This window comes from Rhinopithecus bieti, unplaced genomic scaffold, assembly GCF_001698545.2.
Source record: "Rhinopithecus bieti isolate Rb0 unplaced genomic scaffold, ASM169854v2 scaffold_60909, whole genome shotgun sequence".
NCBI lineage: Eukaryota > Metazoa > Chordata > Mammalia > Primates > Cercopithecidae > Rhinopithecus > Rhinopithecus bieti.
The window spans coordinates 103,015-127,491 of NW_016823619.1; the positions used below are offsets into that span (position 1 = coordinate 103,015).

General features: G+C 52.8%; 1 protein-coding gene across 1 annotated transcript in view; it reads right to left on the reverse strand.

Moving 5' to 3' along the window:
• PTPRN2 (protein tyrosine phosphatase receptor type N2) overlaps nucleotides 1–24,477 on the reverse strand; it is a 719,533-nt gene that overhangs the window by 65,616 nt on the left and 629,440 nt on the right. Inside the window, exon 12 of the mRNA XM_017861671.1 lies at nucleotides 16,572–16,784. Coding sequence (XP_017717160.1) covers nucleotides 16,572–16,784 — 213 coding nt within the window. The remainder of the gene's footprint in view (nucleotides 1–16,571; nucleotides 16,785–24,477) is intronic.

Below are 24,477 nucleotides of genomic sequence, written 5' to 3' on the forward strand. Positions count from 1 at the left end.
AACCAACATGGCACATGTATACCTATGTAACAAACCTGTACGTTGTGCAATATACCCTAGAACTTAAAGTATAATAAAATAAAAGGAAAAAAATAAATTCCTAGGGAGCAAAGGGGAAGTCATTTGTTTTTGTGCCATGCTGCTTTGCATTTTTAGAATGTCTGTCCCTGGAGATGGAGCTCACATCTTTCCGGAAAGCTCTGTAGTCTCAGTATAGCTGCTCTGTAGCTTTTTAGCTGTCTGGCCCCTCTTAGGTGTTGAGAAAGTTATTAAGAAAATTATTAAGGATAGCATGTCAAGTTTCCAGTGAGAAGGATGCATTTGCAATAATGGAAAAAGGGCACAGTTTTGCAGGTCATCTCCATAGTAAAATATCAATGATTATAATGTGCCTCTATTTTTGAGAAGAAAGTATTCCAGAGCCACTAGTGTGTTAGAAAAAAAAATCCCATAGTAGAAATCATCATTGGTAAAGAAAGCAAGCCAAGACAGAGCTGAGGACCAGGACTCTGGGTCTAGATCACTCGTGGCTGTGTGCCACTGGACAGGTTACTGAAAGCTGCATGTGTGTTTTTAATCTGTGAAATGAGGATGAAGGCAGAGCAGCTCCACAGAGTTGTTGGGAGGACTTTGAGGGTGGATGTGTGTGGAGCACAGAGTACGAGCCCGGCTTGCACATTCGGCCCGTGTGACACTGATCTCTGGTGGGTGCAATGAGTACACAGCCCGGTTTACACATTCGGCCCGTGTGGTACTGATCTCAGGTGTGTGTGATGCGTATGAGCCCGGCTTGCACACTCGGCCCGTGTGGCACTGATCTCTGGTGTGTGTGATAAGTATGAGCCTGGCTTGCACACTCGGCGCATGTGGCACTGATCTCTGGTGGGTGCAATGAGTACACAGCCCGGTTTACACATTCGGCCCGTGTGGTACTGATCTCAGGTTTGTGTGATGTGTATGAGCCCGGCTTGCACACTTGGCCTGTGCAGCACTGATCTCAGGTGTGTGTGATGCATATGAGCCCGGCTTGCACACTCGGCCCGTGTGACACTGATCTCTGGTGGGTACAATGAGTACACAGCCTGGTTTACACACTCAGCCCATGTGGCACTGATCCCACATGGGTGTGGGCATCCCCCTGCCAGTGTCTGCATCTACATTTGGCACAGAGAAGCCACATGGCAGGGCCTCCTTCCAGGACACAATACCAAGGAGGCCAGACCCCCAGGGCCGTCCCCACCAGACGACCCTCCAGCCACTCTGTCCAGCCGATGAGACCCTCTCCCTCCCTCCTCCCTCTCAGGTGAAACTACAGTAACTGGGCATCTTTAAAGAAGAGCGCGGCATCTTCCACCGCTGCCCTAAATGGAAACGCTCCACTGCAAAACTCAATGTGATGCTTGTGCCTCACGACCCAACGCCCTCCCCATGGGGCAGTGTTTGTCAGGAACGGTAAACCCAGCACGTCCGCACCCAGGCACAAAAAGTCTCCATCGGGAAAATGTGAAAAATTGATCTTTTTGCAGCTCAGTGCTGCCTCCAACACATCCAGAGCCAACTGGAACTGTGAGTGTGAGCCCAGTGGCACCGCAAGCACCCACACCAGCACCCTTCCCTGGGCAGAGCCACATGGGACCGTCCCCGCAGGACAGTGCTGCACCCAGAGCCCCCACCCCGAAGGCTTCCTGTGCTCCGAGGAGCTCCCCAGGTATGAGCACACAAACAGAGCAGGCCAGGGTCAGCGCAGCACATTCGGACACCACAGTCTTCGCTCGCCGCAGAGCTGCCTGCTTCTCTGCTGTGCCTGAGCCGGGGCCCTGGGCATGTCCGCAGAGTCCTCAAAGTATCTTATACTTCTTTATAACACAACGTGCAAAATAAGCTGAAGAGGATTCTGGGGGCAGAAATTCATCCATACACATCACAAGACAAATGTCTCATCTCTTAACTCAGCATCTGATGGGGAAAATTACAGAGGGGAAATCGCTCAGAGAAGAGACCTGTCATTCTCGAATTCTGCCAAAAGAATAAGACAACAAAGGCTTCAGGAAAACTTCTCTGCACCTTTCTGGGAGCCATCTGAACGGAGCCGTGCTGCCCGAGTGTGCAGGGTTATTTTGAGAGTGTAATCACTAGTAAGTAACAGGACAACACTAAGGGATTAAATGTACAAAACTGGGCAGGAAAAGATGGGTTCACTGGGCTCTGCTGGGGAGGAATAAAGGCCACTCTCCAGACTGGACGCAGCACCAGGAGAACATGGTAAACGGGAACCGGCCCTCTTTGCGGAGGGCCCTGGCCTTCAGCTCAGAGGGCGACACAGAATCCCACACACAGCAGAAGCCGCGGGGCCCGGTGCACCCACAGGTGGCTCGAATGCAAAACGGTTAAGGAAAAAGCCTGCGCTCTGTCAGTTTGACACAGTGGCTGCAGGGCACATGATGACAGGAAATCTAAACAGGAAGGTGAAATGTTTAGACAGCATGTGTGGGGAAAAGGCCGGGGAAAAATATTCCAGATTGTTAAACAGGGTCATGTGTCATAGTGGGAAAAAAAGAAAAAAGGTTTCTTGTATAATCACCTCTCCCTGATCATGACACAGTTCTACTTGATTTTATTTCATCATAAAACTCAGAGGGCCTCAGAAGGAACCGTCTCACATTCTAGGCCAGCAAGGCCAGCTGGGAGCAGAGGGGCAGTAACCAGTGATTTCGTTCAGGAAAGCGACTTTACACAAACACTCCCACAATCGGCACTGCTACAGGATGCTCTGGGTTCTGGGCGCATTTGGGGCATCCCTCTGAGAACTCAGGGGACACAGGGCCATGCTCGCTTCTGGCGAGGAAACGGCCCATTGCCGCCCCTGAACGCCAGGGGAGCCTCCCTTCTCCCACGGAGTCAGGGCCGGGGCAGCTGAGCCTGTCCATGATCTAAGCCAGGGCAGCACTTGTCCCTGCGTCCTCGGCTCATGGCCCACGTGGCCAACCCTGCTCTGGTGACGCAGTCCCACCGCTTCCAGTGGCTTTTCCTTGGTGCCCAGGTAACTTTCTCTCTTGGACCGAGAACAATGCACACACTTGTTTGCACACACACACCCCCCAAGGGGAGGACGCCCCTGACAGCAGAGCCCAAGCCAGGGTCACAGAGCTCTGTAGGCTCTGCCAAGAGACCTGGCTCCTGCCGCTCCCTGCTCCTGACACACGACACTGGTCGGGGGTGTAAGCACAGCTCCCGCAGGAAGGGGATCCACCGCACGGGCACACGAGCCGAGTCAGCCCACGATGAGCGATGTTGGCCAAGCAATAAGGAGTGAGTTTTTCCCATTTCGCAAGATGTTTTCTCAAAACAAAAATTAAAGATATAGACATGTTTCATGGAAGTGAAAAATAATTTTCAACACTCTTCTAAATGTGGAACAGTCTTGGAACAGCCTGAGATCAGTAGGAAAACAGCGGCCTCTCCCCTCGCTCAGCCCCCATCCCTGCGGCGCCCAGAGCACCAGCCCTTTCTTGAGTCCCCACACAGGCTCGTGGCCGGGCTCTGGACATCCAGGTGTGTGATGTTTCCTAGTTAGTTTCACGTCCAGACCCCTGCCTCCCACACTCGGGAGCAGAAGTCCTTCTGTCTGCGTTCTGTACCCACAGCGTCTACGTGGTCCAGAGGGGCCCTTGCTGAGCCCCTGCACACCAGTCAGCAGCCCTGGCCTCCAGGTCATGACTCGCTCAGGGGCCGAGTGTCCCACACCAAGGCATCCCCAGGGAGCAGCAAGGGGCACGGCTGGAGGAGCTGCATCGAGCCCCCGGGGCCGGCAGCTGTGGTTTCCTGATCTGGGGAAGCGAGGGCTGTGTGTGAATCTCCTGAAGCCCCTGGTGGGTGGCTGGAAGACGCGATCACTCCACGGGAAGCACAGAAGGCGTGTGCGGGCTCGCGGGACCCACGGTCAGCTGCATCCGAGAGTGACGAATGACGTGCTGAAACGCGACCTCCTGCCTCCCTTTTTCTTAGGGACTGCCTCTGCCCTAAGACTAAAGACACTCATTTTCTTCATTTACTCTGCTCCTGATAACGTCAGATTGAAACCAGGAAACAGTTGTGAAAATAAAGACACTGAAAGGACACACAGAATTTTAATGAGCATCTTCTTTCCGGAATAGCCCACGTCTAAGACAGCCTTCTGTGACAGTCTTTAATGCTTCCATAAAGGTGGCATCTTAGGTGTGAGAGGGAGCACATTTAACCCACGATGCCAGCAACCCTTCCCATTGTCACAGGAGACCCCGGTCACTGCACCAAAGCCCCTCCAGCCAGACTGCGGTTGGTGAGACAAATCCAACATGGGACACAAAGCCCTCCCTTCCCGGCTCCCACAGAGGATGACTCACTGGACAATTAAGTTCTAAGGGCTTCCAAAAAAGTCAGTGGTGCCTTTAAAGTTCACAGATCCAACGCGACCTCTGTGGGCAAAGCCAGCCTTGAGAGGCCCCACAGGCTGAACCCTGCTTTTCAGTTTCATAGTCAGACAATTTAAAATAGCCAGTCAGTCAGAAGCAAGTCACCTGCCTTCACAGCAGCCCAGGCCTGGCGTGGAAGTAGAGAATGGGCAGCTGTTTTTCACAAGAAACTTTTGCACCTTGCAAATTTTCTTTTTGCTCTGAATAAGGACTGACTGTCATGTGCCATCCCTGTCATCGCCTGCATCTCCAGCCCGCAGCGCATCTTCAGCACGCAGCATGTAGGGAGGACTTCCCACGGGCGGGCAGGACTCTGGACCCGAGAATGACACGGGATGGGTTTCAAGAGAGTTTAGATGCCCCCCTGCCCCCCGCCCACAGACCTGCTCTTACCACATCAAAATCTTAGTTCAATTTATTGTTCATTCTTATCGAGCACCTAAAGGTCCCCGGTGCATGCTGTGGGTCTATTGTACTGACCTGGCCTTTGGGGAGCCAAGGCTGTCCCCACGCGGGCTGGCCTGGTGTGGGGAACAAGCCCCGCTGTGCACCCAGGCCTGCCTCGGTCCAACACAATGAGGGAGTCACCCTACACAGGAGGGATGGTGACGAGACGTCACCGCAGAGGCAGCAGAAGGGATAAAGGGGAGGCAGGGATGAATAGGGCCCTGGTGTTCGGGAAGGGACTGGCCACCCCGGGCTGAGAGGGAAGCTCAGGGGACTGGGGTCTGCACAGGGCTTGACAGATGGGAGGGTCTGCAGGGATAAAGTGGAGTTGCGGGGGCGGTGCAAGGGAGGGAGCCAGGCAAACAAAGGCTTAGAAGCAGAGGAGCCCAGCCCAGGGACACAAAAGGTATTCACATCCTTCCATTCGGTGGCCACAGCTTAATTAAGCCAAAGGGCAGGGGCCTGCGGGCTGGGGGTGGAGCAGCTACCAGAGCAGCTGCTTCTCCATTTTCGGAATTGCACGTCGTTCTGGGGCCCAATTATTCCACCTAAAACTGATCTGAGCAACACCCTAACTGCACAAGGCCTGAAGGACACCCTGAAGAGTTTCCTCCTACCAGACCCCCGAAGGCCGGGTCCTGGAGGCCTGCTGGGGGTCCCGGTCTCAGATGTCTCAGCTCTGACCTAAGGGCTCCGAGCCCTGAGGTCTGTACGGGGAGTTTCGAAAAGTCTATGCTCTACCCCAAGAAGTGGACAGGTGGGGCAGCAGCCCTGGAGGAAAACCTGTGAGCAAGTTGTGAAGGGAGTGTGAGGGTTTTTGGGGAGTGAACTTTGCAGGGGGTGCTGGGAGCAGCTGGTCCGAGGACACCGCTGACTGGGGGACAGGGGCCATGGGTCGCACGTGGGGTGTCAGCTCTGCTTCCTCACTTGGGGTTGATTTGAAATCTCAAGATGTGCCTGAAAAAATCCACCTGGAGAAGCGAGGGGCCCACTGGGAACGGGAAGGCCTGAGCAAGACAGACGCATGCTCAGAGGGAGGAAGGGGCACCTGGCAAGCCACCCTCAGAAGAATCAGACACGTTTTCTAGACTTTTCCCCTTCACATTTCAGCTTCACGTTTGGGGCTCACTTAACAATTCATATATTTGTTCTCCTTGAATCTGGTAGAGAATAAGAAACCCCTGGGGTGGGGACAGAAATAATTCTGAAACTCACACACCAGCTCCAGCTTCCATCCAATTTAGTATTTTGTTTTGCAAAAAAATCTGCATTTTATTTCCTCCCACTCAGGAACATCCGATCTCTGGTTTCAGGGTGCGTTTTACAGGCCAGGAAAGGTGACTCCAGGTCAGGAAAGGCGATTCCAGGAATATTCCATTATTGTTCACTCTCCCGCATCGTCATCTTCACTAAAAAAACTGAAAGCGAGCAAATGCCTACCCAGAGGGCAGATCCAGCTTCTGCTCTCCTCAGAGGCGCTCAGTCCAGTTACACATCAACGTTAGATAGTCCCAGCACTTATCACTTGTAAACTCTTTTAATTGATTTGCTATTAAATGGCATCAGATCAATCCAAGTTTAAACCTGTATATTGAATCCACATTCCACAAACTCTGTACAGAATTATGTATTTTAAAACATGTAGCGTTACTGGCTAATGTAATCATCTGCGAATCTCCCCCCGTCTGTTCTTCAAGTCACTGCACCTGGAGACACACACCAGCACGTACCCAGACACTCCATTCTGCTGGCTGCATTATTATCCTATACATGAAAAAATCTTGAAAGGGTGTTGGTTCACACCTGCCAACTTTCTAGTGGGTCTCTTGTACTTGTTAATAGAGAAATAACACACTCAGGTTCCGTCCTTTTTTTTTTTTGAGATGAAGTTTTGATTTTGGCTCACTGACACATCTGCCTCCCATGTTCAAGCAAATCTCCTGCCTCAGCCTCCCGAGTAGCTGGGATGATAGGTGCATGCCACCACGCCTGGCTAATTTTTTTATTTTTAGTAGAGACAGGGTTTCGCCATGTTGGCCAGGCTGGTCTCAAACTCCTGACCTCAGGTGATCTGCCAGCCTCGGCCTCCCAAAGTGCTGGGATGACAGGTGAGACCCCGTGCCAGTCCCAAGATTCCATTCTTAACCATCAGTAATTCTCCCAAAGCAGAAAAGCCATAGAGATGTTACATTTTGAGCAACAGTTTCAGAACAGCTGGCTGGATGAAGAAGGGAGAACTCTTCTGCGGCCCCCATGGAACAGGAAAAGCCGCTGTTCAGACACCTGCAGAAAAGCCTGACTGCCCGCCTCGTGTCCACACAGAAACAAAAGATTGGGAGAGGAGCCGCTGTCTGCCCCTGGAAGTCCCTCCACTTCCCTTGTGCATCTGGGACCCTCTGTCTCTGAGCTAAGTCCCTTCCATGCTCCTCTCCCACCCCACAGAGGCCCCCTCTGCTGGTGCGTTTTTCTTCCTCCCCAACGTTCCAGCCTCACGTTCTCTGAGCCCCACCCAGGGCTCCCTGTGTTCTCTGAGCCCCGTGCCTGTCCCGCCCGGAATCCAGGGATCCCCGTGTTCTCTGAGCCCCGTGCCTGTCCCGCCCGGAATCCAGGGCTCCCCTAGGGGCACAGTGATGTCTGTTTCTGGGTTCACACTGGGGAGACCTTCACAAACACAGACTGGGCCGACTCTTGATGTAAGATCAAGTTCTCTGCTGTTCCTGTTGTTCCAGAAAATGGGATTCTACCCTTAGAAGCAATAAGCTTTCTGAGAAAACGCTTTCTGGGTCAACTCCAAGTTCAGCTATCCAGAGGTTCCAAGGCTGGAATGTCCCCCCATGGACAGCAGGGTTCCAGCTGAGCTGGGCCCACCTGACCAGGGCTTCCCTCCTGCTGAGCCCTCACCTCGATGTGAGCCCTGGGGCTGGGTGAAGAGGTGTTCAGAGCACAGATGCCCGAGGCTGCACCTGCACCCAGACCCAAGGTGTCCAATCCTTAAGGGTGACCCTTGGGCCAACACCACTCACAGCCCTGGGGACCCCCACGTGTCAGCCGCGGCAAAACGAGCCCCCAACACAGCATGGGAGGGAAGGAGGAGGCGGGGCTCATAGAGCCAAGAGCCACGGAGAGCGCCGGGCCTAAGGGGCCTTGGGCCTGGCAGAGAAGAGACAGTCAGGTGGCGAGGGATGTGTCCTGCGGAGGCCTCCCCAGGAGGCAAGGGTGGGGGGACTCCTGCTGGAGGCAGCCAGCGGATCAGCCTTCCTTATTCATGTCCTTGAAGTGATCCTCATTTGACATTTAGAAATGACTTTCATCTGCCGGGTCCTCCTCGGTTTGACGTGCAATTGCTTTTCCCAAAGCTTTCTCCTCTTGTAACACCCAGCTCCTGCATGCTGTGGCAGCTCCAGCCATCATTCCTTATCCCACCACCCCGCGCAGCATCTTGCCTCCTTTTATGCTGGTGTGCATGTTGTGTTAAGAGCTGGGCTTTGCCATTTTTGACAGGCTAATGCATTTCACTGCAGATAATGCCATTCACCACAGAGGCGCATTCTCTTGTGCCCATCAAGGCAGAGGCTGAGAAGATCTGCTTTACAGCAACGACCTGAGGACCCTCAGCCCCAAAGTGGGGCCCACGCAGGTACCTCTGTCCCTCAGCCCCAAGGTGAGGCCCCATGCAGGTACCTCTGTGCACGCCTGTGGGGTCCCACCCTGTCATGTGCAAGAGGCTGTCACCTGAAGGAGATTCTGGCCCTGCCGGGCATCTCCTCCCACACTGAGCTCTACTTGCTGGCCGGTGGCAGGGGTTGGGGGTGCTGCACAGCTCTGGTGGGGGGAGGCTCCAGGAGTCACCCGAGGCCTCTTTTCCTTGCCAACAATGATGCCCTCCTCCCGAGGGACGGTGGCCCCACAGGGAGCTGGGAGAGAAGAGGCTACAGGCAGGGAGTGGGGAGACCCAGCCCTCAAGCACAGCCACACTGTGGGCCCAGTGCCCCTTGGGTGGAACCTGCCTCTCGCTTGCACCCACTCCTACCTCCTGGTACCCGCCTGCTGGAATCTCCTCCCCACCACCTACCGTTTCTTTTGAAATCCCAGTTTAATCCACGTTTTACACTTCCCTTTACTCCCTCAAGTGTCTCCTCCCAACACCCACTTTATTTCATAGAGGCTCGTGTTCTTCAGAGAGCCCGCCTCCCGCCATGGACAGCAGGCTTCCAGCTGAGCTGCACCCACCTGACCAGGGCTTCCCTCCCGCCGAGCCCTCACCTCGATGTGAGCCCTGAAGCCCCTTGGGCTGGGTGAAGAGGTGTTCAGAGCACAGATGCCCGAGGCTGCACCTGCACCCAGGCCTGGCCTTACCCCGCAGGGCCCCGGACCACACGGGCTCACCCGGGTGTTCGCTCGCCCGGGCACCTTCTCCAAACACCTTCCATCAAGTGTCTGAATTCCGCAGAACAGCACAGGGTTCAGGCTTTGCTCCTGTTTTCTCCTCTGGAAGTGCACGCTTTGCAGACGCCATGTCCTCAGTTTTAGTTCAGAAAATGTGCCCCGCCTCTCTAATCAGGTCTAAGGGAGGGGAGCAGCTCATGCCGAGGAGGATGTGTGCGGAAACGGGTAGCCTGGAAACGGGAGGAGCAGGCAGGAATCCAACACCCATCCCAGCTCCGTGAGCACCAGCAGTCGCTGCAGGCAAGTCACCCTCAGGCAGTGCTTCAGAGCTGGAGTGGCGCCTGCACCCACAGGGCTGCCCTCTCCACATGGTGGCCCAAAAGGAGGCCTCAGTTCCCAGATGAGGAAGGCAGGCTTTGGGAGGGAGGGGCTGAGCCCAAGCCTGGGCCTTGCACCCCAGGGAATGGAAGGGCGATGGCGCCTTTCTTCCACGAGTTTCACCATTAGAGGAGAAAGAGAGTTCAAATGATGGAAAGTGTGGCAAGAGGGGAATAAGATAAGAAGGAAGAAATAGATGGGGGTGAAAGCAGGCGGAATGTGCCTCTTGTGGTCCACCTGGGGTCACTCAGCCACACTGAGCCACGGACTGTCCCTCGGAGCGCCACAGACTGCAGGGTTTGTCCTTGTCATGAACTCAAAGAGCTGACCTCTCTGGGCCTGCTCGCAACCTGCCGCCGAATCCCTTCCCCGATGCCCCTGCTCCCTGTCTAAACTCTTGGCCCAACTGGGAGGACCTCTCCCCTTCAGCCCAGTTCCTCCTCGCAGCCCTGCAAATGCCCACCTCTTGGGTCTGTCCCTACCCTACAGATGGCCCTAGCACCTGCCCCAGCCACGCCTCCATCTCCCACCAGCCACCAAGAGCTCCACCCACCACCTGGCCCAGCCCCTTCTCTGTCATCTCCAAGGATTTGATTTCAGTTTCACATGAATCACCTCCTAGCGACGTGTGGACTAATGCTGTTTACCGCCGGTTCACTGTTTCATTGCAAACTCCTCATCTCCAAGAAATCATCAACCGAGAAAAGAAAGGATGTCACCATTTCCCAAATCTCCCACAGTGCCTCACACTACAGAGGAAAGATGGTGGAGGAGCTGTCCAGACCTGCGGGGCGGAGAAGCCCGGGCTAGCCCCTCAACACCCTGCAGTGGGGACAGCACAGCCCGGGACTGCCCAGTGCAGCTCTGCCACCAGTTCTGTGGGCTGAGGCGCATCTCAGTTTATCTGCTGCTGACTTTGCCCCCTTGTAAAACAGGGTTGGGAGATAAGAAGATGCCTGGGGAAGGTGTCCTGGGTCCCTTTCCACAGGGTGGGTGACTGATGAGGAGGATGGGGGTACCAAGGAACAGGGGCTCAGAAGGACCTGCTGTGCATGCAGGGGTCACCCCAGGAGCAACACTGGCTTTGGCAAGAAGGAAGAATTCTCTGGTTCTGGCAGTGAAATGGGTGAGGCAGACTGGAACACAGCATGGGCCTAAGGGAAGCAGCACCCGCCCCACAGACACCATGCACACCACCCCTCCCCTGGTGCTGTGCGAGCACCCGTCCTCCTCCCGGGGCCCAGCCCTCTTCCTTGGCTGCTGGAGTGCAGGGTGAGCATGCCTGGGAGAAGCCTGCAGCCCCCACCTCCTTTCCCTCGCCCCTCCTTGTGTGCAGCAGGAGGTGTCTTCCTTAGGAAGCAGTTATTCAAGTAATACCCAGGTCTGGAAAGGTACCAAGGTCAAAGCAAACACAGGAATAGCCTAGTGCCAAAAAGAAGCCACAGAATTCAGCCCTCCAAATTTTCATGTCTTAGACTTTCTAATTTTTTTTTTTTTCCAAATATCTCACTGAGTGGTCTCTGTGATTTTCAATTAAGTCTGATCTAATGACTACTGCCTGATGGAGGGAGTGGCTTGCTGTGTCCCAATGAGCCACATGCTTCTGTTTTATGTTTAGAGGTTTCTCTGGCCACCTTTCCAGAGACTTCATTGTTCTCTGAAGATTGAGCTCTATCTCTCAGGAGCTGTATTTGAGGAAGCATTTTGGGCAAAACAGCAGGATAGATACTGCTTTTGGAAACTGCATCCGTGAACGCTTCAGATTTATGAGAAAAATGCACTTCAAACGGGCACCTTCCAGAAAAACGTTCAGACTCATGGTGAAAAGGTATCTAGATGATTCCATGGAGCCTGCAGAAACCAAGCTGGTTGACCCCACACACTGATGATCTGATACTGAACATACAGGCAAACAAAAACAGGTTCTTCCCACATTAGGGACAACACGTGTCCTTTACCCTCATCATCTTGGCAAAATTCTGCAGGTTTCCTTTAGATTTCCTTCACATCAGGAACCATGGGATTTGGCACCAGTGTGACAACCATTTAGCATTTGCTGATTCCTAGTTAGGCCAGGGACGTTCTGGGAGCCATGGAGCATGGGAGGACAGTGGCAGGGCCTCATCCTCCAGGGGCCTGGAGTCTATTCCAGGACAATCTGCAAAACTGAATCCATGTCTCCAAAATTTCAAGAGTATTCTACCTGTAGACATCTGTACTATCAGCTACATTTGCAAAGGTGTTATAAAATTGGAAAAATTTCCATTCTCAGACTTGACTGTTATAATAAAATGTTCTCTAATAATAATTATTTCATAATGTTCTGTAATGTTGCATTTTTATAATTACAAAATATCTGGCACAGTTTTCACAGGGTGCCCTTCACTTTTGAAGCAGCATAGGTTTTGCTTATTTGACATTTGCAAAAAAATATATTATTTTGACCTGGAAATTTAAGTATATAGTGAGGAAAGCCATTCTAAGATACAGAGCTATTGAAAAGGCTTTGTTAAAAACTTGTGGTGGGGTCAAGTAAACCTCAGGAAAAGTAACTGTTGTCCAATTTAATTGTGAACATCCTACTTCTATTACTCGTGATTACACCAATGCCTGAAGATCAAACTCGCCTAGAGAAAGAAGGGTCTCTTAAAGCCCCAGAGAATGAGCCAAGGCGTGACCTGTGCTCTTTGTCAGAACTCAGCTTTCTGCACCGGGGGTAAGAAGTCAGGGTGCATTTGGGACTTGCAGACACACCAGCCCCAGTCAACTGAGCACCCTCATTTTGCTGCAATTGCCACCACTCTGTCACTGCATTCGTAATCACTTGCTAATGGCAGCAGCAGCAGCAACTGAGATGTGCACTTAGCCGCTCTGTTTACAGGAGGTCCCCGTGGCCCGGATGCATGCTTTCCTCTGAGTTTGGTTCCAAAGGCCTCCAAGTACACAAGGAAACCTGCTGGGTATTGTGAAATAAACCATCAAAAGAGAACTTGCTGAAAATTCTGCAGGAGTTTCTGCCCTCATGTCGGGGAAGGGAGAGTGGGCTGGCAGAATACTAAACTTGCTGCTCGAAGATGATCAAAGCCTCAAGGAAATGGATGCAACATTCAAAGAGACTCAGAGAGAAAAGGAGGAGAATGTCTTCTAATCATCTAACGACTTATTTTTGGCACAGTTTTTACCCAATCACCTTCCATAGAAATAGGACACCTACATGAAAAAAAAAATGCATAAGGTATACTGCTACCAAAAATCACAATTCTTCTGTGTCTTCACATTATCCTTAGTGTGTGTGTGTGTGTGTACATGTGTGTATAAATATATATATACACACCCACATATATGCATATATGGCACGCTATGTCAATTTGAAAAAAAAAATAAAAGTCAATAAAATTGGGTTTTCAGATCATGAAGTGTAGAATTAATCCAAATATATCATGTTTTATCTATTTAGAAGAAAAATCAACATTTACTAAAACAATGGGGAGAAGTTTGGAGGGAGCAGTCTGTTCAGAATATGTTTCAGTTATTCTGAAAGTTAATATCCCCAATTTTTGCTCCAGTCTGAGCAAATTAAACTTGGCTGGATTATCTGATGGGGTTGATATCTTGTTGTCAAAAATATGAGAGTCTGTCAAAAAAGATTTGCTTTCCCAGTAGGTAAGACAAGCAAAAATATCACACTCTCACGTAAACGCAGAAAGCTCTAAAATCCTGACCCTGTCCATGAAATAGTTCTATTTTGAAGAAGGACAGGTAAACACGTTTAAAGGTGTTTGCATTAGAAGCTAAGAATTCAACCTCCTTACTGCTTCAAACCTGTTTTAAGAAAAGCTCTTACTCCCCAGGAGCACAACGTGGGCCCTGTGGCCCCAAGCCCAGGCTCTGACTCACACACACGGGGGGCCGGAGGGGGTTGCACAGGCACTCATGATGTACGTGCACGATCAGGGCTGAGGCAAACAAATGCTTTGTCAGAGGCTGGCAACACGAGGGCCTCCCAGGTCATGCTGGAAGTGCCTTGCCAGGACACTAACCCGGCTGCCGTTTAACGGAGGACACGAGGATTCACCTTTTGGAACCCCAGGGAGGAAGGAAGGAGTTCTATAACCTGAGGTCCCCAGTGCCCCCGGGATACCACCTCCACACACCCGTCTCCTCCACCCCATCAGAACGTCTCTGCTCCTGACCTTCCTTTCCCCAGGTAAGAACACAAGTTCTTTTGTTTAAAGGGTAACTTCATATTCTGATATTAATAAAACTTATGCTATTGCCACCTACCATTCTCTCGCTCCTAGGTTACTTACTTCTAACCTCACTTGCACAATCATCTTTTTATTTTTCAGAAGCTTTAAGAAAAGGAATTGAGTAATTCCATCATGTCCCCATAAAATAAAGCATAAGATCAAATTGTTCCATTTTCCTTGTAACCCAGTGATGAGAATTATCATCCATAACCTCACTGTGATTAGAGAATCAGCAAAGTACACAGGTTCAGTGAGCCAGAAATAAATACATTAATGCCAGAAGACACCTTTCCTGGAATTTGTTTTATGTTTGCAATGTTTTAAAAAACTTTTAAACAGATTTTACACTTCACGGGGACTCATGGCTGTGATAGAAAACTCAAGTGGGATATGGAAACATTAATGAATTAATACCTGCTTCATTTACCAAAGTAAATATCCTCTCCTTGTAACCGCAATTGTCTGAGTCCTTGAAACATTACTCAGCTAAATTCAAAGCGAACAATCATACAGTCCCCATCCTCATTACTGAGTCCTGCTCTGCCAAAACACAAATGACAACAACACAACGGTTCAGCACCTAGAACTTTCTCACCAGGAGAAAATCCACTGTGATGGGGCAAATCCCCACTTTAATCAAAGTACTTCCCTAAAGGGTATTTTGTAGTGATTTCAAAGCTAAACCAACCAGAAAGTCTTTACACTCATTTCATTTCCAAATTTTCCTAGATCACATTTTTAAAGAAAAAAGTTTTTTTTTTCTTTTATTAATCTGGATTGAAGAAAAGCACACATTTCATTTATTGTCTGGATTACAGATTCTTATTAAACAAACCAGAGCTCATTATAAAATCAATATCAACTTAACCACCATGCCCTCAGGAGGAACAGCAAAAAGGTCACTCCAAGAAATTCAAACAATTTTCCTGCTGGAAGGGCATGATTTTAATTACAGATACTATTAATTAGAGCTGTCACTGGGAAGGCGTTTTTTTTTTCTGTTAATTATCACAAACTCAGTCCTAAGTATGCATTTTCAACCTGCAGTTTTTTTTCAAATTAGTCATTTCTGCATGCAAGTCTAACCTTTCCATTCTATCAATATTTTATATTTGAATTTCAAAGTATATCAAAGGGTGCCACGCTTTCTAAAAATCTCTGCCTGTATGATCTTCCGTCTCTCACGCATGGAACAGAACTGGTGTGATAATTTATTTATGTACCGACACAGACTTGGCCTGAAGACCTGGCATCCACATTGAAGATCTTGCTCAATGGAATTTCTGGATAAATTCTTACTAGTTTATGTGACATTTTTTTCAGGCTGCTTCTTCAAACGTGATTTTCCTTTTGCTTTGAAGCAAAGCTACACACTGCAACTGAAATGCCATCCTCAACACATCTGAAGTTGCCATTTCTTTATAAGAAAAAGATCGTCCTGACCGGGCTGGTGACCCTCTCCAGAAAACTGGAGGCTTCCTCTATTCAATGGCAATCCCAGGAAGTTCGAAATGGGAGGAAAAGCTATCTTGTGGTCTCTTTTAAGCATACAGATTGTGTAAATTCCTTATGTGGGGGAGGGTCCTGAGAGCCACGAAGTATAGAAAAGCCAGCTCCAAGGAGCTCAGGCAGCAGGAGGGTTTGGTGCTGGAGGGCGCTTTGTGGAGAGAGGCTGGAGAGCCCACCCATGTAACTCTGATGATGGAATAATAATATTTACTTTACATACGACTGTAAAAATGATGAATTATTTACAAGATGTATTGCACACTGTAATCATGTGACTAGAGAAAACAAAGGATCCAGTCCAATGAGGAAATCTTACATATGTACTGACCAAACTTTTAAAACAGTGGTTAAAGGAGTCATTCTATCTTCCCAAATGGGAATATCTTCTTGGAATTAAATGATATTTTATATGCAAAGGAATCAATTGCCTTGACTGATGGAAGTATTCTGGGTTTGTAACGCTGTTAAAACTGAAGGCCTATATTCATTACAGGACAATACTAAATACGAAATGTGTGCTATAGAACTTTCAAAAACTCTGTGGTTATTTAAAATGCCCGACTTGGTCTGAACTTGCCTTCCTCACATCCTCCCTGGTTTTCAGATTTCCAGGGGTGTCTGTGGTGCCTCTAGAGAAGGTGTCCCTCATGGGGACACGCACGGGTCACTTTCCCCTGGTCAGCATTAGGTTTCACTGTACCGGACAACAACACAGGGTGGCAACTGGGTAGGTTAAGGATCTTTTCACAGAAGACCCCAAGGAAGCCGATGGTTTTTGAGACATCTTCAAACACCTACACACCAACTGATCTCACAACTCTGGCACTTTTCATTAGTAGTGGCCAAACTAAGAAAACAGATAAACATCATTCGTGTATTGTACTTTTTCCACACCTCTAATTAACAACATACTTTCAGAGCTAACATGAGACTATCCAAGAAGAGCAGATGAATACAGAGCTGTACAACTGTGGCTGCTAGGTATCTGCACGAATGCCGATGAGAAGTTCCAAATTGTCATCATAAAAGACCCCAAACTATGATACATGAGCAACTGCTGGGAATGGAGGAGGGGCCAGAGAGGAATGCGATCATCTGCCTGCTCAACAGATAAATCCAATATATCACTTTTTAAAAAGTCTCCTCTTACCTGGTAGGCGGCGGTGGCATCTGCGCCCGGGTCGCGCCCTAGTCCCGAGAGCTTCTCCTTCAGCCTGTGCTGAGAGCTATGGCGTAGGCAGTAGACCAGGCCAGAGGCCAGGAGGACGCCCAGGATGCAGGCGAGGGAGACCAGGGTGAGTGCGATGAACTTGGTCGAGTCTTCTTGCTCCACCTGAGGAGGCAGGAACTTGAGTTTGCTTTTCTGCAGGACAAGGAGAGAGGGGTATGTTAGCTCCTGACAAAGCATGACCTCCTAAAAACACACGTCTCCAAATGCAACTTCAAAGTGGAAAGCTCAGCCCCACAGGACGCTGCGCTGGCCCTGGAGCCACAATGGGAGGGCCCAGCGGAACAACCCCCGTCAAAGGAGAAGCAGAAGTCATTTGAAAATAGCACCTCGCAGATTGCAGCGTGCTCAAGAGGACAGTCAGAGGCATCACTTTTTCCCTCAGTGGTGGCTGTTTTTCAAATTTATGTAAAGTATTTGGCAGCTAATTTGCTGCCTTCAGTAAAATAAAGTATCCATCCTTTCTTCTAACCGGGCATAGCAGTTTGTCCAGAGCTTGCACAGTGATTGTCGGGGGTGCTGGGGGGAGGCCAGGCTAGGCGGTGGAGGAGGGTGGGCAGGCCTGGAGCCTTCTGTGGCTTCAAGTAGCCACACAAGCCCAGCACATCTTCAGCAACAAAGGAACGTGGGACTGGCTCTGCATCTTCACGTGAACATTCTCCCTCCCGGATCAGGGGATTGGATCCACCTGTCTTGAAAGGCAGCACTGGTCGAATCCCACCGACTCCAGCCACTCTCCAGAAGTGGCCTGGCGCAGACCACAACACTTCGCACCTACGTATTTTTCCTTGAAAGGAGCCTTTGGAACTTCACTTCCCAGGGAGGAAACCCCTTCAGATTCTCACTGCTTCTGGAGGGAGAGGGTAGTGCTGGTGAAAATATGAGAAAGTCCTTTCCGTGCATTTCACTTGCCTCCACGTGCAAAGAATTGCATGGCTCTCCCCTCATTAGCTTCATTAGAAGGTATATTAGCAACAATTAAGGACGCCACAGGAAAATGGGAAGGCCGCCCCGCAGACCGCGCGCGCTGCACAATGACTCGGGGAGTAAATGGGGGAGCACGCCCGGCCTCGGTCCCGGCTGCTACAAGATGAGAACAATTAGCAAACCCCTTTCCACCACCTAATTTTGCGTGGTAACAAAATGGATTTTTCCCCATGAATGCCTGGCCGGCCTATTCATTATCTCTCTTCTATTAGTAATTTTCTGCTCCGTATTCAGCCTCCCAACTCTTCATTTCCTCCCGTCTCCCAGCGTACACAGTGCCTCTTATGTCAGGCCGGGCCCGTTTTTATCTTGTAATCATAAAGGCCACCAAAGCAATTATCGCCAGTCTTGACTGGAAAAGCTGGTCATTAATTAGCCTCCTTTTGCCTTCGGTGCAGCGGATTAGCTGGTGCCGGGACTGAGTTAATGGAAACGCGGGTTAAATGAGAAAAGACGCCCGGATTTTCCTGCCTGGATGCGCGGCTCGGAGGAGGACCGCGAGGTTCGCGGGCGGCGGGAGGCGGTGGAGCCGCAGAGAGGGAGGGGAAACGGGGGAGGGGAGAGGAGGCGCGGGGTGGGGGAGGGGAGTGGGAGGGACGCGGGAGGGCGAGGCGGGGCGGGAGCCAGGGAAAGCCGCCCCGAACTCCGCTTGGGCTCCGGACGCGCCCACCCGCAGCAGCCGCTGGGTCCCGCCGCCTGCGCACGGCGGCCCTCCGCGTGGAGATCCCATCCGCGCCCCCTCCCCGGTCTTCCCTCCCCGGCCTCTTCCCCTCCCCGCCCCCTCCCTGCGGCCCACACAGTCTCTTCCAGAAAGAAGTCACTCCGGAGCCGCGCGACCCAGCCCCAGAGTCTGCCGGGGTCCGCCCACAAGGTCCCCTGCGCGCCCCTCCCCGCCCCTCCCTGGGCACAGCCAGTTCACCAAACCTAAAGCGCGGCCACGCGCCGCCTCCCCCGGGCCGGGGTCTCCTCGGTCCCCGTGCGGGCGCTGGTTCTCCTGGGTGGGCGGCAGCCCCGCCCTGTGCCCTCCCGGGCCGGCGGAGGGACCCCAGAGCGCGCGGGGGGACCCAGGCCGGGATGAGCGGCCGTGACCCCGGATCCCAGGGGCGTGGGGGTCCAAGCGGCGCCGGGACAGGGGCCAGGTCCCCTGCCCACCCCAGGGTCCATGTTCGCCGGCGGGGCCGCGTCCCCTGGGGCCACACCTGGGCGGGAGGGCGTTTCCCGGGGGCCTGGCGCGCGACCCTCGCCGCCCCTCTCCCCTCGCCTCCCGCGGGTCCCGCCTCGCCTTGGCCGACGTAACAAGAACAACAAAGGAAGCGGCGCGACCGGCGGAGGGGGCGCCCGTCGTCCTCCCACCCCTCATCCCGGCCGGGCCCACGGCCCCCGCGCGCCTCCACCCGCCCCAGCGCGGAGGGGACCCTGGCCCCGCTCCCCCGACGTCGGGAGGGCACCGCGCGCTCACGTGGGCGACAGCGCCCGGGAACAGGGACTTTCCGAACATTCCTGCCCGGTGCCGTGAGGCCCACACGCGCGCGGTGACCACCCTGGCTCTGAGGGGGCGGCGGGGCCACGGCGTGTGGCGGACCCGGCAGTGGCACCCAGGCTATGCGCGCGGGCGTGTGGGGTCCCGAGGCGCAGGGCGGCCGCCGGCTCCGGCTCCCCAAGGAAAGGGCATAGGCGCTGCCCGCGGTCACTCAGGCCAGGTGAGGGCAGGGGACGCGTGGGGGCCGGAGGAGGTGGTCTGGCCTGCGGGCGGCAGGAGGTACCCGGGGCCCGCCCAGGCTGTTCCCAGGGAGGCAGACACCTGCTGTCGCCGGGACCCTCGACGCGCTCGCAAGCGCAGGAGTGGAACAAGGCCTGCTTTCGAGGCCTCCCTTGGCGCCCTTGGATTTACTCAAAGGTCAAAGAAAAATGTCAAAGAGAACGATTGCCCGGAGAGCTCCTGGCCCTCCTCCCGGGTCCCGGCTGGGTCCCAGGCGCCCCCGGAGGGGAAGGAAGGAGCCCCAGTCCCCTGGAGTCCTGTCTCCACCAACCTCGCCTGGTTCCCTGCTGCCTGGGCCCGCGCTGTCCCAGCAGAGAAGGAGTGGGAGCCGCCCCAGGCCCACCTCCCCCGGCCGGTCCACAAGGAGGCCCCTCCTGCAGCCTGGGGGAGGCCTGGGGAGGCTGGGACGGCGACCGCGCGGGGCCGCGGGACCTGGACAGTCGGGAAGTTGTGACCGAGGGCAGCGCGGCGGCTGAGGGTGAGGAGGGTCTGACTGTAGGGGAGGGCGGAACGCTGACAGAGGGACGGACTGGGGTCCACCGGCCTGACGTAGAATTCGCTGGATCCCAGGGCCCGGCTGGGAAACCCGCCTCCCTACCCGCCCTCGGGCACCGCAGAAGAAAAGGAAGAAAGGAGTCTTCCCTCCACGCCCAGGACGGTTTCAAGTGTCCCACCCAGCGCTGAGCAGGAGGGTGATGCGGCGGGAAAATCTGTTGGCTGCAAGTCAGGTCTTAGGAATCCCGGAAGAAACGAAGATTTAAAGAATTTTTTTTTTTAAGTGATTGAGTTCCAATAACTTTACAATGACTTGACTCCCTTCCTTTTTGTGCAGTTAAAAAATATCTTAAAACTCCTGCTAGCCATGGCCTTTAGGAGAAAGAAATGAGTTTAAAAGTGAGTTTGAGACACAGTCTTGACCCAGGTGTGGCTTTGGTGGTCCTCAGCCCTTCTCCCCCATGGGCACCGACCCCCCAAGGCTGAACCACGGCGGGTGGACCCCGAAGAGAGCCCAGACTAATTAGAGGCATCTTATCAGTCTTGACTTGAAATTGAAAGAAAATGATGTTTAAATATTTATGACTTTGACATTTACAGTCAGGCGTCTTTTAAAAGCAGAACACCCCCTTCTGTACAGCGGCAGCTCAATGACTGAAAGTTTGGAACAGAGAAGTGAGGAGGAGGAGGAGGAGGGAGAAGGAGGCCTGGCAACACAGACTGCAGGGGTGCGTCTGGGGTCAGGGAAAGGCACAGATAGGCACACTTCAGTGCTAAGTTCTCAGATGCAGGAATACTACAATTTTAAAAAATAATCAAGAATGATTAAGTTAATTTTATGCCAGGTTAGATCTATCTTGAGAGTAAGATGAAGTACAATATTGCCTATTTCTTCCTCTCAACCAGCTGCACCTGCAACTCCTCAAATTTAGAATATACAGTATTGCAAAAGTTGTGATTCAAAATAAATGTATGACCACAGAGACAATTTGTGGAGCTGTCTTAGAAATTAGCATCTGCAGACACTGTCCTGACCAATTTAAATTATTTTGACCCTGCCCGTGAGTGGAGGTGGCTGGGGCTTCCATCACATGCCCTTGTGAGCCATTTATGGGAAAATGCCTTCGGAACTTTTTTAGCTGTCCATGTGGTACGCTTAAAAGAAAAAAGGACATTCTATGCCCAAACTCAATTGTGAGAGCCGATACAGCCACACAAACACAAAACTTTATGGTAAATATGTGTTGACTGGTAGCCAGATTTAGTCCTTTTCCAAGGTTGTGTGATGTAACCAGTTAACAGGAGCAGCTCATTTTGTGAGTCACCGGTGTGCAGTGTTCAAATATGCTTGCACCATAAAGACGCAGGGACACAGGTGCTCAGTGCCAGTTAATCTTAAACTTCTAACATTGTTGATGCTTTCATTTGTATCATTTCTAAGGAATCAGATTTGAGTCCCAACCTCATCCTATGTTTGTCTGCATTTAAATTACTCAATTATAAATACTTTTTTTCTCTTAAAACTTAGAAGTCAGTTTTAGAGACCATTAATGAGTTGCTGTAACAAGTTTCTTTGGTTTGCTGGATGAGTCTTCTTAGAATTATTAGGAAATTTCATTCTAAATTTACTAAAATGTATTCCTAAAATATAATAATTCTCACTTTAGGGCTGATCAACATTTTTAAGTTTTCAGGCCATAGTAAGTGATACAACTTAAAAAATGGGGGAAGGGGTATCTTAAAATATTTTAAAAGTATTTTTTAAAGCTGTTAACTGAACTATTTTTAATTTGGAATTTGCCACAGAATTCTAATAAATGAGAGAAGTCAGGCGGAAATAATCATGTATTAATTCTCTGCATTACAAAATCTTTTCAGAAGCTATTATCAGAGCAAGAGGCACTGCGGTCTGAATTCAGGGTGGGAGAAGCCCTTTGTGCAACTGAAAGCTATTGTTCCTCTGTGCAGATGAAATTGTACTTGCAAATCTGCCATTCAAGTGGCCAAAAAAACCTAAAAAAGCAAAAGAAAAGAATCTTCAAGAAAAAAATATTCTTAAATGTAAACTTTAATGAAAATAAGTTGGGATATACTGTTTTAAAATGGGCTATTGAGTTTTTCCAGGCATACACTTAAAAGTGAATATACAAAAAAGGTAATAAATTGTCTATTGCCACCTTCAAGCACTCCTAAAACATCAGTTTTAAAGAAATACTGTGTTTTAAGACATCAGGGAAGATTTATGATACTGATGTTCAAAGCGGGAAGCACACTTGTGCAAACTAATTTTTAACCAGCAGATTGTCTCCGGTGGGAGAGAGGGACCCAGAAACTGAGCAGGGGAAGGATGCCCCTGAGAAAGGCGCCCCCAGCCTCTTTCAGATCTCCGCTGGCGTTTTCATGACACCCAAACTCAGACTCAGCCGATCACACTTAAGGCACCGGCTCCTGACCCCTATATATCATGCTGCCTGGTCCCCAGGCCTGCCTGGACGCACGCGCGCCTTCCGCACCAGGTGCTTCCCGGGACGGTGCCCGGCCTCCCCACACCGCAAGAACCAGACCCTCTTCAGGACTGGGGGGGTTTCGCTTCGCCTTCTCTACCCGGACCCAGAAGCCCCAACCCAAGACCCGCCTAGCGTCGCTTGTCAGGACCCCTCTGTGGCACGACTTTGAGCACAGGGCGAGGGAAGGGAGGGTCAACGTTCGGCCCCGACCGCAGCCTCGGCTTTCTCCCCAGCGACCCCGTCCCTCCCGCCTCGCCGGTTCACAGCATCCCCACAGGAGTCGTAAAGATCAGGCCCCAGAGCCGAACACGAAGGCCAAGGGTTCCCCGGAGCCGCGGGTATTCAGAGCCCTGAGAGGGGTCCCGGCGCGGAGGGTACTGCGGCCCAGACTCCTGGCCATAGAGCGCGCCGGCCGCGAGGGAGGACCAAGGTCCCTAACCATGCCCGCGTCCACCAGGGAATCCCGGCGCCCGCAGCCCCCGGGCCGCGCAGCCGCCACCGCCGCCTTCTTCTCCGGAGCGCAGAGGGGTGTGCTTGGGAGGGGGCGGGAGGGCACTTTCCTCTGTGTGGGTGAAAGGAAGAGCTTCCAGCTCCCTCCTCCGCACAAACCTTCGCTTCCTCTCTTGTTTGCTCCCGTCCTAAAATCTGGGATCGGCGACGCAAGGACAGACTGGTTGGGCTAAGTCCCCTCGGACACGCTGCGCCCCGGACTCCAGGCGGGTGGCTCCACGGTGCCGGCTGGGACGCGCAGCTCGGGAGGCGGGACCATGCCTGGGACCCCGGGGCCGCTGTCCGAGGACGGAGGTCGGTGACTTGAACCCAGAGCAGAAGGACGCACCGGGCGGGGGCCCGCGGGCAGGGCCGGGGGCTGCAGAGCCGCTGGGAGAGTCTCCGGCGCGTCGTCCTCAGGGCTGTGGCGGGGCCCCTCTCCCAGCCGTCCAGCCTGCAGCGCCCAGCTCAGCGCACTGAGGACCAAAAAGGGCGGGAGACTCTCTCTGGCCCTAAAAGGCAATTCTGCTGAGATTTTAACTCTAACTTGGGGGTCCGCCCGATTCCCTGGAGCGACGCTTCTCTAAAAGCACGGAGCAGGCCAATGTTCGGAACTGCACTGGTAGTTACGAAGAAAGGAAATGTCCCTTGTTCCAACAGCTTCGGGTCCAGTCACAAGTTTCTCTCTGGCGAGCACGCGGCCGCCTCACCTGGGGTGGGGGAGGCGCTGGGAAAGCGCAGTTCTCTTTCGGGGAGGAGAGGTGGCCTCTCCGAGGCGTCCCCACCTGCCTCTGGAACGCCTCTCCCTGCAGGACCCCTCGGCGTCCTCCAATTCGCCGCTCGCTGGGATACTCCCGTGGCTCGGAGGCGCGCTCCCGGACCCTGGTGAGGAGGGCGAAGAGCGCCCCAAAATGGGCTAGGAAGAAAATGCGCCCACACTGGCTCCTCTCCATCCTGGCTGCTCGCCCCTTCCCTCCTCCTTTCCCACACGCCTCCCATCTCCGTGCCTGCACACCCCCCGCACCCTGCAATGGTCGGAACTGCAGGGAGTGGGGAGCAACGCGAAAGGCCGAGAGAAGAGCGCTGGGGAGAAGTCCGGGAGGTCCTAGCCTCCTTGGGCCGGTCTCCGCGGGGCGCTGGGCCAGGACAGCTGCCACCCCTCCCAATCTGTGCGCTCAGAAAGAGCTGCCCTCTGCCCGCTCCTCCTCACATGCCCACCCTAGACCCACTTGGGGATGATCCCAGGCGCAGCTCTCCCCTGCCAGCCCAAGCCTTTGACAGGGGTCCTGCGGAGATGCAGAGACCCCCCTGCACTGAGCTCTCGGACGTCCTGGTTGCCCATTCGAGCCCCCACGCGCGCCCTCCAGCCTTCGAAAGCTCTCTTCCTCGCCCCACCACCTACGCGCCTGGTGATGCCCTCGTGGGCCCCTCCTGCTCCCTCCGCCCCCATCCCAGCCTCTCTCGCCTCTTCCAGGGCCCACCCAACCGCACCACGAGCGCCCGCGCCCCGCCCGGCACCCCTGGTTACCTGCAGCTGGGCCGGCGCCCAGCGGCCGCGCGGGAGGAGGTGGGGGCGTGCGCCGGGCCGAGC